This window comes from Echinops telfairi, unplaced genomic scaffold (assembly GCF_000313985.2).
Source record: "Echinops telfairi isolate 266 unplaced genomic scaffold, ASM31398v2 ScPeMD7_7413;HRSCAF=8451, whole genome shotgun sequence".
Lineage (NCBI taxonomy): Eukaryota > Metazoa > Chordata > Mammalia > Afrosoricida > Tenrecidae > Echinops > Echinops telfairi.
The window spans coordinates 639,660-654,000 of record NW_022111313.1 but is presented as its reverse complement, the minus strand read 5'-3'; the positions used below and the strand labels follow the sequence as shown (position 1 = coordinate 654,000).

At 51.6% G+C, this 14,341-nt stretch overlaps 1 protein-coding gene across 1 annotated transcript in view; it reads right to left on the bottom strand.

Moving 5' to 3' along the window:
* APCDD1L (APC down-regulated 1 like) overlaps positions 1-11,465 on the bottom strand; it is a 44,161-nt gene extending 32,696 nt beyond the window's left edge. Inside the window, 1 exon segment of the mRNA XM_004718111.2 lies at positions 11,360-11,465. Coding sequence (XP_004718168.2) covers positions 11,360-11,465 — 106 coding nt within the window.
* Positions 11,466-14,341: the final 2,876 nt, after the last annotated feature.

Sequence of the window (14,341 nt, the reverse complement as noted above, 5' to 3'; positions counted from 1 at the left end):
GACCTGTGAATGGTTACTCGCAAGCTTTGAAGACCCCCGTGGCTACTCACCAAAGTGGGATTTAGAAGATCATCATTGTAAACTGTGCTGTGCCAATTGGCATCTGATGTTCTCTGAGACCACGGTCCTGGGTCTCCGGGCCCAGGGATTCATTCCCTCAAGCGGTTTGGTCGTGTCTAAGAAGTTCTCGTAACTTCGGAACCCCTGTTTGCTCCGCCCCCTCCATGGATATATTCACAGAAACGTTAAACACCCATTGACAGATGCCCTCTGCTAAGCTCACTTCTCTGAATAGTATATAAGTATAAATGCATATTCACGGTTGCGGTCCCATTTGCCTTCCATCTACATTCAGCCTGAGTGTCCAGACTCATCCCTTCTGGAAGAGGCAAACCACGGACCCCTCATCTGGATGGACCTGGATTTGGTCAAGCAATTCCTTGGTGATGGTCATGTAGGTTGTAACCTAAAATCAAGCACAGAAGCACGGCTATAAGCAATAAGACGAGGCATGTGTTTTTAGATGTATCTTGGTGTGAATTTTCTGAGGGTGGCACGGAGAAATTCCTAACATAGAATTGTATTTGCGTTTAAGACGTTGTACCGATTTAGCCAAGTTCCCCCGCCCTCCACCCCACCGAGATATTTCCACGCCCTCGGTCAGCGGGGTAGAACAGCAGCTGTGCCCATCACCTTTGACCTCCCTGCGTACGGTCAGGCATTTCCTGCTCGGCGAGGCTCCTACTTGAACCCTGCGAGAGAAACCCCAAGCTGAGGGAAGTTCGTGGTGAACGACGTATTTAGGGGCTGACAAGTTGACGAGGCGATGCCACACATCGGCAGGTCCTGGGAGAACTCGGATCCGTCCACTTGGGACCGTGTTCCCTGATACCACTCTGGCTCAAGTCACCACCATTCCCACGGGAAAGGCTGAAAGCGGCCCTTCCCTCGGTTCCTGGCACCCACTCCATAGCCGTAATTCCGTCCCCACAAAGCAGCCCCTGCTTTGTGGTATGCTGTCTGAATACTTCGAGGGCACTCCCTGCCCCGGCACAGCTGGTTCGGATACGAATCACTCAAAAGTCTTGCTTAAAGGAAAAGAGGCCTCCTGCTTCCCCAACACCCCACATGAGCTGAAGGTAGGGTCAAATGCCAATATCAGCACTGCCCATGACCTCGGGTCAAGGGATGCCCGGCTCCTGATGCCCCTCAGATCCCCGGGAGAGGCAGATATACACCACTTTTTGAGGAGAGCACAATCATTTTTGGTTCCAAAGTTTCTCATAGATTAAAAACAAACAGCGATAAGCTTCCAGTTAAAGACCACTAAACCCACAAGTAGACATCTCTTAAGAGATAAGAGTTGCAAGAAACAACAACAAAAAATGACACCCCAAGGACTTCAGATGTTGGGAGTATCTATCACTGAACACACAAGACCATGTATGAAATGCTTAATGAAATGAAAGATGTAGTCTAAAAAAAAAAATAAGCAAATGACATGATTCTATAACAATGACCAAACATATTTGAAAAGGAGTCAAATAGAATGTTGAGAAATAGAAAATATAACGGTTCAAATAAAAACTTAGTGGGTAGGTTAGGGAACTGTTTAGATACAGGTGACCAGAGTATTGACACATGGGAACAGTGATGTAACGAAATTACCCAAAATTCAGGAAAGAGAGGGGCTGGAAACTGAAAAGAAAGGAGAAGCACAGAGGTTGAACTGTCCAGAAGCTACGGGAGACTGTTGAGTCAGTGTTTCCTGGCAGCAGAAAAAGCTTCTGACGGTTTTCCAGAACGGACCAAACAGGTAGATGGACACCTGCCCACTGGTAGCAGCCAGGCCAGTGAATAGGACCAAGCCTCTTTGACTTTCATCCGAGGAATAAAAGGACCAGCCCTTGAGACAAAAGAATATCAAAGACAACAAGAACAAGTAAGTGCCGGTCTAGAGCTGTGGACCCAGCAAAATAATATTTCAGAAGGAGAGTGAAACAAATAAGTAAGGGCGAACCAGCTTGAGACTGTTCACTACACGGAGACCCTCCTAAATCAAAGACTACACAAGCAGGACAATTTACCGAGAGGAAGGTCCAATTTTTAAGAAGGAATAATGAGCCAAATGCTGGAAAATGTTGTAAACTAAAAAAAAAAAAGGAATGAAATTGTAATGGTCTAAAATGTAAAGGGACAAATAAATTGAACAGAGACATGTTACCATGCCCGGCAACTTGAAAATAAAAGTTGTCTTCAAGAACATGTGGGATATTTTAAAAATTAAACTGATATTAGGCCACGAATTAAGTCTCAACAAATTCAAAGAATTGGTGCCATGCAGACCACATTGTCTGATCACAATGCAACTAAATTAGAAATCAGTAATAAAAATATTAATTTTAAAATATATTTGGAAATTAAAAAAGACACTTCTAAAACACCCATCTAGACACAAGCTGAATATCATAGCATTCTCCGGTGAGCAGCTGGTGGGTGTGAACCACTAACCTTTTGGTACACAGCTGAATAACCCCACCCCCACATCTCCCACTATACCCCCAGAAACCCATATGCTAATTAAAGTCTCAGGATTGATAAACCTATATGTTTCATGCATTAACAGAAAAACAGAAAAATACCTACCAAAGATTCAAGAAGGCTGTCCCCAATGACAGAATACACCAGAGATTAAATCCCATAAGAAAACAAAACAAAATATTGAAAACCAGATCGAGCCCAAAGTGTATTAGAGGGGAGATCAAAGTCTTAACTGTTCAAGCCGGGTTTATTATTTCAATATACTGTAGTCATCTCTCCAAATACTCTGTTTGGTAACCAATTGATTCCCATCCCATGGGTTTCATGCATTAAAAATAATGAAAAAAACAAAACAAAACAAAAAACCGACCCAGCCCCCCCAGAACCCAGAACTTAGAAGTAGGAAAAAGTGAAAATAATATCAAAACTTGTAGAATGCAGAGACAGCAATATTCTGAGGTAGTTTTATAGATTTATGTATAAAAGAAGGGAGTCTGAAAATTAATGACAATGCACAGTTTAAGGAGTTAGCGAAAGAAACAAGAGTAAACCGAAATAGATGGGCAGAAAAGAGCTAATAAAGAAGACAGGAATGCAATTGTAAACAAAGCTATCCAGGAGAGCGTCGATAGGCTCAAGCTGCTTCTCGAAGCTCCTGGCGGAATACGTGAACTACGGGCATCTGCTGCCGGTGAATCACTTCCAACTCCCAGCAGCCAATGGGACAGAGCCGGCCTTCCCTGCGGAGTGCCCAAGGCAGCCAGTCTTTCTCGGAGCAGAGCCAGAGATCTCCCCCCTGCAGGGCAGCTGGTGAGTTCGAACTGCTGACCTTGCAGTTAGTAGTGAGGTGCCAGGGCCCCTAAAAGTCTACCTCTGGTAAGATTGATGAAGGAAAAAGAAAGGAAGAAAGAGAGGAGGAATAAGGGATAGAGGAAGAGAAAAAAGAAAGACATGCATAAGATTGTTAATTAAAAGGGGCTACAAATTGCACCTTTTTTCTTAAAAAACGAGTGTAGGAGGCAGCACAGTGGAAGGCATACCAGCGAGAGGAGGAGACACCAAGGTGGAGCTGAGACCCCCATGTCCTTAGTCACCCGCCAGAAGCAGCCCAAGGTGCCCAGCCACCCTGGTGAACATTTTGATCACAGGTCCATGTAAGGATTCTGATCACAAGAGGGATGTGCACAACAGATGTTCACGTTTTCGAGGACTGCAAAGTTCCTGTAGCCGAGAAAGTTGGGTACGCTTCTGAAATGGTCGCACCGAGATCATCTCTGAATTATAAACCAAAAACAATCCCCTGAAGTTAAAAAAAAAATCAAACACTGACTAACTAGTGATGAATGTCTGTGTTGAGAATAGGTTCTTTTAAGAACTGTCTATATGGGGCTTGAGAACAGGGAAGCAACAGTTCAGAAAGAGCCTCAGGGCACAGAAACAATCGGGGACAGGGAGTGTGTGTTCACGAGAGGAGGGACTCAGAGCAGAGTAAGAGTGTATGTGACCAATACTGTTCAACTGGTGTGTGTGTGTGTCTTGCTGTGAGTACCCTCGACAACCACAAACTTCATAAAACCAGGCACAATATAGACACCAAGTGGAGGAGCCTGAGGGTGAGCGCCCCTTCCCGCGCACGCGCAGCGAGTCTCACGGCGTCCCCCACGTGGACACTGGAGACTGGCGCTGTGTTCTGCTGATTCCTGAGCGGCAGTAGCCACGGGCCTAAGTGTTCTGAGCGGGAAGAGGCAGGAGAAGCAAAAGGAGTCACGTGCAGGGAATGATTCCGCTCTCAGCTGCTCACCCAAAGGTGCATGGTTCCAAGCCACCAGCAGGGGAAGGCCCGTCCATCTCCTCGGGGGTCTGTCACTGGGGGGGAGGTGGGGGGTTCTGTGCAGCAATAACACACACAGGAGGGGCCTTTTAAAGGTGCGCGGGAAAATGGGATGAGAAGATAATGGGATTTTCCCGTGGCCTTTGTGCCGCCTTCATCACTAGACCTGGACCTTTGCAGATGGCTCAGTGCGTGGACCGAGGCCGGCTCTCGTCGACCCTGTGGGACAGGAGAGAGCTGCCCCCTGCGTGTCTGAGACTGCCGCTCTTTACGGGAGTAGAACGCTCTCTCTCTTCTACACACACACACACACACACACACACACACACACACACACACACACCAGTTCGGGAGTAGACTGCGTTCTCTCTCTTCTACACACACACACACACACACACACACACACACACACACACACCAGTTCAGGCGACCTTGACTCATCTGTCCCCGTGTGTCAGTTGCATAATCTGTCAACTTGTGAAGGGGTGGAGAGAGGATCCTGGGAACTCCTGCCTTCCTCCCTCCAGGGGGGATACACACGCTCTCTGGAAGAGACACGGGGAGACCCACACCAGTGCTGAGATGCTTCCACCGACACTGGACTCACAAGACTTTCCACCCACTGGCCTGTGATCTTCCTGCATTTGGCATCATTGCATGTGTTGCGTGAGTCTGAAGAGGAACTTACAGACTGGTATTGGACATATGGGCGGATATCAGACTTATGGACTTGATCTGGACTGGGCTGGGATGTTTTCTCAATGTACAATTGCTCTGTGATAGAAAGTTCTCTCTTACACACGTAAGAATGTCCATGAATTTTTCTCTAGTCCACCCGGACTCACACGCTCTCATGTTGTCATTGGGTGACGTCTTCAGTGCTGTCCAGCCTCTTGCAGCTCGGCTCACGGCGAGCCTGCAGACACGGAATGAAATCCGACCGGGCCTGTGCTAGCCCTCCTCCCAGTCTTCCTCCCAGTCCAGCCCATTGCTGCAGCCACTGTGGCAGCCACACTGCTGTGACAGCACAAAGAAATAGCGCACGACGTTACACACCCAAACCCCAACCAACCCACTGTCACCGAGCAGATTCTGACGCAAAGCCCCTGTGGAGGGTTCCCAAGACTGTGAACCTTTCCTCTGTTGAGCAGCTGGTGGGTTTGAACCGCCAACCTCATCGTCAGTAGTAACTCGACACCTAACCCACAGTGCCACCATGACTCCTTCCCGTCATGCGTGGAAGCAGAGGCACATGATGGAAGGTAGAGAGGGAATAAGCCACAAAAGGAGGAGAGATTGTTTCTGAACTGACTAATGCTAAGACAGCCGACAGATTCAACTTTTTTTCTTTTTCTAAGTCTGACCTTCTAAACACTACTAGGCATCCCCACTGGGGGTTTCAAAAAGGACCCTTACAAGAGAGACCTAGACATGATTTTTGTGTTAGGCAGGGTTCTCTAGAGAAACAAGACCAGGACACTTATCTTTATACATATATAACAGGTTTACACAGCAAGAATGAATATAACAGCTAATCAGTCTACATAGCAGTACAGAGGGCTCAGTTCAACTCACTTTCTTGGAACAGTTAATATGTTGGAAGTCCTTCAACTCGTGTAGGCTTTGGGGGTCCAAGGTCAAGGAAGCAGACAGTGGAGTCTTCCCTCGGGCAAGACCAGCAGAGTCTGCCCACAGACAGCAGGGTGGGTCAGCAACAGTTGGCAGCTTAGTAAAGCAAGCCTGATGCAATCTCAAATTCAAGTAATGCACGGCAACAGACTCCACCAGCCTCAAGCTCAAGCAATGTATACACCAGCAGCACAGCAAAGCAGGTCTTGAAGGGGCCTTAAGCTCTAGGGACATGATCCACAGGTTGGCTTGGCCCACAGGTAGTGCAGCTCACTAGCTCAAGCAGCGGCACGTTGCTCCAGTCACCAGGGAGGAAGATGAAGCTGGGATGTTGGCCGTCTTTATCTCTGTTGCCCTCCATTCAAGCTGTGACCTGATTAAACTCTGCCCACGTGTTCCTAAGGCACAATAAACCTAACTATCACAATTTTGTTAACATTAAAAAAAATTTTTATTGGTTGTTGAGCATGTAGACAACAGAGCACACACCAACTCAACCACGTCTCCAGGGGTGACTGCAGAATGCTGAGCAGCCACGTCCACTCACCTTCCCGGCCTCAGACCAAGCACACAAGCCAGCCACTGCTCTGAGGTCAATTCCCACTCACAGTGAGCCCACTGGCGGAGGGACCTGCTCCCCAGCACTTCTGAGACAGAAGCAGACGGTCGTATCTTTCTCCTCTTGGAGCGGCTGGTGGGTTGGAACTTCCAGTCTTGTGCTTAGCAGCCCAGTGCTTTATCCTCTGCACCACCAGGGCACCCTACAGCCGTCTCTAAGCTCCCGTGTTCCTCCTGTCAGGGTGGTGCCATGCAGATGGATCCTAAAAGAGCATGATGCTTTGGGCTGGCATTCTTGACTCGCTAACGAAAAACCACACTCACTGCCATTGAGTCAGTGCCCAGTCCATCGTGACCCTCTCTGGGACAGGGTGGAACTGCCCCCGCCACGTGGGTTTCCAAGACTGTAGCTGTGGAGCTAAAGGTAGCGATTATTTGGTGTTAAGCAGACTTGGGGGATATTTTTGGTTTAAGGTTTGGAGATGAACACAGGGAAATCATTTGAAAGGATTTTTTTCCCCAGCCTCCATGGCTCCAGGCAGTCTGGATTCCAGGAGAATTCAGAATTCTTGCCTAAAGGTACCCCCTGTGGCCCGCCTGTGGCTCCTCTGTGGTCCGGATGTGTCTATAGTGTTCTGACTCTGGAGTCCCTGGGGAGAGTCTGAAGCCAGCCGGAGGAAGGCATACGATTGGGGGCAGCATCAGCAAGGGAAGTTAGAAGCCAATCTTAGGCAGATGCGTTTGTGAACGTACCAACACAAAGGGGACTGGCCTGGGGGGATCAGCTAGCGCGTCATGTCCAGGCTGCGCGTGGCCCAGTAATCCCAGAGTGCTTCCCGTCAGAAAAATCCATCAATGCCATTCACCAGGTGAGTGGATCAAAAGACCAAAGCCACGTCTCCGGCTCAACAGATGCAGGCAAGGCTTCAGGAACAGGTCCACACCTGCCTCCTTCCCGCAATCGGAAGACCCACGCATATCCAAAGAGAATACGCTGATCAAGTCCCATCAGGCGACTGTGGTCACGGTGCTCATGGTGAGATGCTGCGCTTCTGAGCTAGGAAGTAAGACAAGGTTAACGCCCCCCAAAGCCAACGCCAAACCCAAACCCCCACTGTCAGCTGATTCCGACTCCTGGCAGGCGGCCCTCTCAACCAAGTACAACTGCCCCGTGGGTTCGCCAGGCTGCCAGCTTTGCAGGGCCGGCGGCCATCAGCGACTGATGGGTTCACCACCGGCCAGTGGACACAGGTCTCCCTCAGCGACTTCCTCACTCAGGTTCTGGAATGAAGACCAGGGAGAGGGATGAGGTGTGGGGTTAGAGAAGAGCGGGAACGTTCACTACGACAATCTTCCACCGAGAAAACGCAGAAGCACTCAGACAACTTATTAAAAATAACAAGCGTGTTTAGCAAGACAGTTGCCTACAAGAAATCGATGTGTAAAACAACCATTTGCATTTTGTACCAGCTACAAAATAATTAGGGAATGGGGGGGGTGGGCCTGGAACCACCAGTTACCATTTTCAGTAGTTGTAAAATATGTAAGGTACTTGGGAACATATCTCATAAAAGATATGCAAGACATTTTTGGAGAACATCGTAAAAATTTATTACAGGACAGTAAAGCCACAGTGCCTTGTTTTGCTCAAAAGGTCAACCACTTGACTACTCACTGAGAGGGTGGGAGCGGGGGTGGCAGGGCAGTTTGAACACACCCGGAAATGCCTTGCAAGAAAGGCTTGGGAGTCTGTCCCTGGGAAAACCCCAGGAGCAGCTCCACGCTGCACAAATGGGGTCCCCGGAGCTGTGCTTGATCTGATGGCAACCAAGCGCCACCACAAACGGTGGTGGTGGTGGTGGTGGTGGTGGTGGTGGTGGTGGTGGGGCTCAGCCCACTCACTGCGGTCGGATCCCTCCTGACTCAGTGGTCCTCAAAGTGGCTGGAGAGACAGTGCAGAAGATAGAGGCAAAATGAGACCATGGTGTCGGTATGGATAGGAGATGTCTAAAGATCACCACCACTGAGTGTGGATTCCGACCCAGATGCCTAGTTGCTTCAGGCGGGTCCACAGGCACAATGGGTCCTAGTCAAAGTAGCCAAAGGTGAGTTGAATTGTTAGGGTCTTGACAGAACTCACAGCCCTTCAAGAGTTGAAGCGGAGCAGCGGGAGCAGGAGCCGCGAGTGTGAGACTGCAGAGAGGTGGGGCCCCGCCTTACGGGGACCCAGGCTTATTGGAATCAAGAGTAACCGCCATAGTTTCTTTTAAAAGTTGTTTATTATGGCTAGGGTGAAAGTTTACAGGGAACACTCATTTTACACTCTGCGTTGGGGCAAATGCTGCCCTTTGGGTCCCATGCGGGCAATTATGCTGCCAAGCACGTTCCTGTCTGGCTCTCTGTTGTTTGACTGGAAAGTGATCTGGGGTCGTGGGAGGGGAAGGAGTGTCATGTCAGTTCCAGGGCTGAGGGGTGTCTAAGGGCTCCAGGCTCGTACAGGCCGCCGTCTCTATTGGACCAGTAAGCCAGGTCCTGATGCTTTTGAGTATTTATTATCTACTTAAAAAAAAAATCATTGTATTGTGAGCTCTTACATAACTCACATCAGGCAGCGTCTTTATTGAATTTTGTTCGACATTGTTTTCTCCTTTTCTGTCCAGCACCTTCTGTGGCCCCCATCAGGGTGGTTGGTGTTGATTGCCGGGCACCACCCTGCTCTCTTGGTCTCGGGTAGAAAAGGCTGCCATTGTATCTGCATGACCAAACGGACAGATCCCGACTCGTGAGACCTTAGGCTTCATAGCTGGCAGGGGTGTTGCTGAGACTGGCAGGACCAGGAGCCCCCCCTTCCTCACCCCAGCCCCAAGCCCAGGGGGTTAGAGACTGGGAGGCAGGAGGATGCATACTCTAGCTTTTCAGAAGAAAGTGTGGAAGAATCTCTCCAGGGCCAAAGGGGCGAACGGGTCCCTAAGCCAAATGGAAACATGGGCCTTAACGGAGAGAGTAGCGGATGAGTGCGGCCACGTTAGATTTAGGAATTTCCGGCAACGTGGCGAGCATTGGAATAAACACGAGTGAAGCGAACAGTGCTCATGCTGAAAGCCTTAGACGGGCATCAGCGCTCTGCCGCACACGCCACCCTTCCGGGACCTGCCGTGGGGCAGTGAGGGAGGCCATGATGCCTCTTGGGGTGGCATCTGGCTCTCAGGCAGGGCTCAGCCCGTGTGCACTCTCCCAGTGGCAGCACAGAGCAGGAAGGGCATTTCACAGGGGCAATGACACGGTGCCCTGGGTACCCGGGCCTGGCACACCCTGACGGCCTCAGCCACGGCAAGGCCACCAGGGCCAGCTCCAGGTTCCTGGTACGTGGCCTTGGGCACCAGACCCTGCCCTCCACACCTCGACTTCCTCCCCTTTCTCTGCTCCTGTGCCCCGGTCACTCATGCAGGGCCCGAGGGAGAGCAGGTGACAGATGGCTGCCGAGGGCCATGTACAGGGCGGGCTGCTGGACGGGGGTGGGCAGGGCGAGCGGGCTTCATGGCTGTTTTTGTGAGCGGCCGAGGGCTGGGCCCATTTCTATTCAGTCCTGCCTCCCCAGGGTTAGTGAGTTCAGGTTGGTTTTCTGAATGCTGAGTGGAAAATTTAGTGTATGCAATGACTACTTTTATTCCGCGGTGACCCCGGGGCCAGGCCCGGGTCAGACGCCGGGGAGACGTAGGTAGGGGTGCAGGGGGGTTGCTGCACCAGGTGGGCTCAGGTCTCACCTCGAGGAGACCCCAGATGAATCACACCAGGGCAGCAGGGGAGGTGGGTGCCCACCAAGGGACACGTGGTTGTGTCCCCCACTGCTCCAGTGTCCATGCTGGCTGGAGACAAGGGCATCAGCAGCTCGCAGGGCAGCCGGTCAATTTTCCGGGGAGCTAGCTGGGGAGACCGGCACTGTTCAGATAACCTCCCAATGACCAAGGCGGCCACTCTGGGTGACGCCAAGGAAGAGGATGGGTCTTTTGATAAGCAACACAAGGAGGCTCACCTGAGTCTGGGGGCTTATGGGAAACGGCCTGGGGTGTGCTCAGGTGGGATCCACTGGGACAAGTACAAGAGCCCTGAGTGGGGCTCTAGGATGGTTGGGCGGCTTGTCAGGCAAGGGGTGGGAGCAGCCAGCTGGAGCAGTCCACAGGCTCGGGTGGAGGTCTGGCAAGATGCTGGGCTTCATCCGGAGGCCCCACAGCCCATCGGAGGGTGTGAAGCGACAGGTGTGCGCACCTGAGAGGAGTCCACAGGGCACTGGGACCTCGTGTGACCGAGGACAGTGTCTCCCAGGCTGGGTGCTTTATGAGACCAGAGTGCCAGGTGTCCCCTCCTCAGAGCCCCTGGGTGGGCTCCTAACTCCAACTGTCCAGCTGGCAGCCTTGGGCTTCACTATGGCCCCACCGGGGCTCCTGGTTGACTGTGTGTGTGTGTGTGTGTGTGTGTGTGTGTGTTCTGTGTTAAAAACCAACCTATGCCTGTGAAGATGGTGATACTCCCAGATACCAGCCTCTCACATGCTGGCCCCCAGGAGTGAGACTGCAGGGGAGAGGCAGACAGAGAGGACACGGAGCAGCAGCACTGAGGAAGAAAGGGCTGGTGATTTCTCCCATCAAGGAACAGCCTAGGAAACTGTGGGGCATCTCCCTTTTGTCACCGTCATTCGGAATCAACTCCACGGTTCACAACAATACCCTCCCTTTCTTCTGATGCCCTTAGTTTTCCCCATGTGTTCTTCCTCTGAAGAACGGGACCTTGCATCTTACTCACCTTCCCGGTTGTCATCAGGTGCTGTAGGGTCCGTTCTGACCATAGCAACCTGACGGACAACAGAACAAAGCACCGCCCGGTCCTGCGCCGTCCGCACAGTGGCCATGATGGCTGAGCCCCGCTGCCGGACCTCCCCCCTTTTCGCTGCCCCTCCACCGAGCATGGTGTCCTTCTCCAGGGACAGCATGTCTAACGTACAGGAGACAGAGTCTTGCCACTTTACTGAAGTTAAATGGGAACCAGAAAGACTCAATCCAGTTATTGGAAAAACTGCGCAGCGTGTCTGGAGCAAACCGGGTCAGGGCATGTCATTTTTCAGCTGCGGGCTTTCTAAAAGCCAAAATGCCCCACAAATACTTCCTGTGAGAATTTGCATCCGGCAGGGGACAGGCTGTAAGTGTCAAACAAACGCCAGACACACGGCCATCGAGCCAATGCTGACTCACAGTGACCCGAGGAGACGGGGCTGAACTGCTCCTGTGGGTTTCTGAGACGGTAGCTCTTTATTTGGGTATCTATTTCAGAACCATTTTATTAGGAACTCAATATGATATCTCCATCATATTGTTCTGTAGATAGCCTCATTAGTCTCCCCGGGGTCGACTGGTGGTTTTGAACTGCCGACCTTGTGATTTACCAGCCCAAAGCATAACCACTACACCACCAGGGGTCCTCCGGCAGAACACTCAGGAGGCCCCACATCCTTCCAAAGGATGCCAGCTATCCTGCCAGGCTTGGATGGTTGATTCCATGTTGAAATAAGAATATTTAGTAACATTGTGTTTTAAATAAAAGTCTAGCATAATCTTATCTTTTTCTCTTTTTACCTTTCTCAATAATGCCATGCGTAGAAAAGCCTGGACTACACAGGGCTAGACGTGTACAGTCAGACGTGAGGAAGGCAGACCTGTGTGAGGTGGGAATTGGACCGGGGGACAGAGAAGCAAACTCAAATGCCTTCACCAAGGGGCGGTGAGAACTGCGCCCTGTCCGTGCACACCCCCCAAGCCACACTCGAGTCCACGCCGACTCATAGTGACCCTGTCGGACAGGGGAGAGCGGCTCCAGGGGGTTTCTGAAACTGTCGCTCTGCAGGAGTAGAAAGGCCCGTCTTTCTCACAAGGAGCAGGTGGTGGATTTGAATGGCTGACCTTGTGGTTAGCAACCCATTAGCCAGCCCCAGAAAAACAAGGCAGCCCGACTGAAGGGCTGGGGGTGGGTGGGAGGAGTGGGGCAGAGGCAGAGAAGAAAGAGGCAGGGGAGGAGGGGACCAGTTCAAAGTGACAGGTGGTTCATGAGGTGGGGGAAGGAGAGCTGGGGCCAAGCCTGGATCTGAGGCTGCTCAGGAGTCCACACCCTCCTGGGTGCAGGAAGAGACAGGGTGGGAGCGGAATGGGGGGGGGGGCACAGGGACCTTGCCAGGTAGTAACAGACGCGGGGGGCTCTGTGTGGGGGAGCCAGCGTCACATCCCAGTGGCCAGCAGAGAGTTAAGCGGCACCACAGCACCTGCTGATGTCACTTTGACCTTGACCCCAGGCGGCCCTCCCTGTGCGTCCCAGGAGAACGGAGCTGCAGGAGCGTGGGGGCTGGTTTTCCATATCACTGGGAGCTTCTTCCTGCGTGCCTCCAGGTGCACCAGCCTCCAGCCTCCCAGGCTCCCAGAAGCGCCCGTTGACTCATCTCTTCTCTTGATTAAAAAGCAAAACTAGTCCCCCAGACACACGCAGGTGGAGCAGAACGCCCCTCTTCCAGCTGAGACCACTTAGTATCGTTCCAGGCCTTTCCCTTTAAAAAAAAAACCAGGGAGAAATCTACATAAATATATGTGTGCGGCGGAGGCGTAGGGAGACGCAAGCTGTTTTTTAAATAAAAATTTAATCCCTGCGATGGCGAAAACACTGCCTAATGAAAATTATGTTTCCAAACAGACAGGGGTGGGTTTTTTTTTTTTTTTTTGGTGGGGGGGGGTCGGGGGTTTTTTTTTTTTTGGTGCTAAATACAGTGTCCTTTGTCTCATTTGCAATGGAAAAGTCCCTTGTTTCAAACAAACAAAAAAAAATACATTATTAAGAGGCTGTACAATACAAACCACATTTTCCAATTCAACAGCTTACAAGGTCAGCCAAGCAAAGACCATGTAACCCAGCCTCCGAGTGTCTCCTCAGTAATGAAATGTGTTCCGGGGCCGCAGGACAATCAGATGCTTGCTAGGTGGGCGCTGGTGCTGGGGGGGGACGGGGGACTGAGATGCTAGCCCCCCACGTGAGGCCCCTCGGTAGCTGGGGGCCCAGGAAAGGCAGGCTGCGTGCAGTTCCAGGGACCCCGGGTGTGCAAGGTTTAAGCATCCGACTGCTAACTGAACAGCTGGCAGTTCGGGCTCGGAGTCCGTCCGGAGAAAGATCTGGTAGTCAGGTCCCTGCAACATCACCCCCTGCCTTTGTGTCCACCAGAGCCACTTGTAGGACAGGGCACAAGCGCCCCGGTGGGGCTCAGAGACTGACTCTGAATGCGAGCAGAAAGCCTCATCTTTCTCCCGAGAAGCCGCTGGTGGCTTCTGGCCACCAGGGTCCGCGCCACCGGCACCGACGCGACGGCAGCAAGGGAGTTTTGCCCAGTTGGTTGCCGTGAGCAGCAACCCCACGGGCCCGTGAGAAACGGCTCCACGGGGCTGCCCAGGCCGTCGGTTGTGTTTCTGAACTTTTTATTGTGTGTGTGTGTGTGTGTGATATCTCAGATCGTATTTCCGTGTCCAGTATCTTAGAACACTGAATGTCAAGCAGGCCTGTGGGTCTTTACGGAAGCAGATTGCCTCACCTGTCTGCTTCCGAGAGCCTGGTGGCTTTGAACTGCCGGTTCTCCAGTCAACAGCCAAATGCAGAGGCCTGTCACCACCAGACCACACGGGGCAGCTGAACTGTGTCCTGGGGGGCACCACCTCCACCTCCTGCACCTCCCCCAGCTCCACCTCCACCTCCACCTCC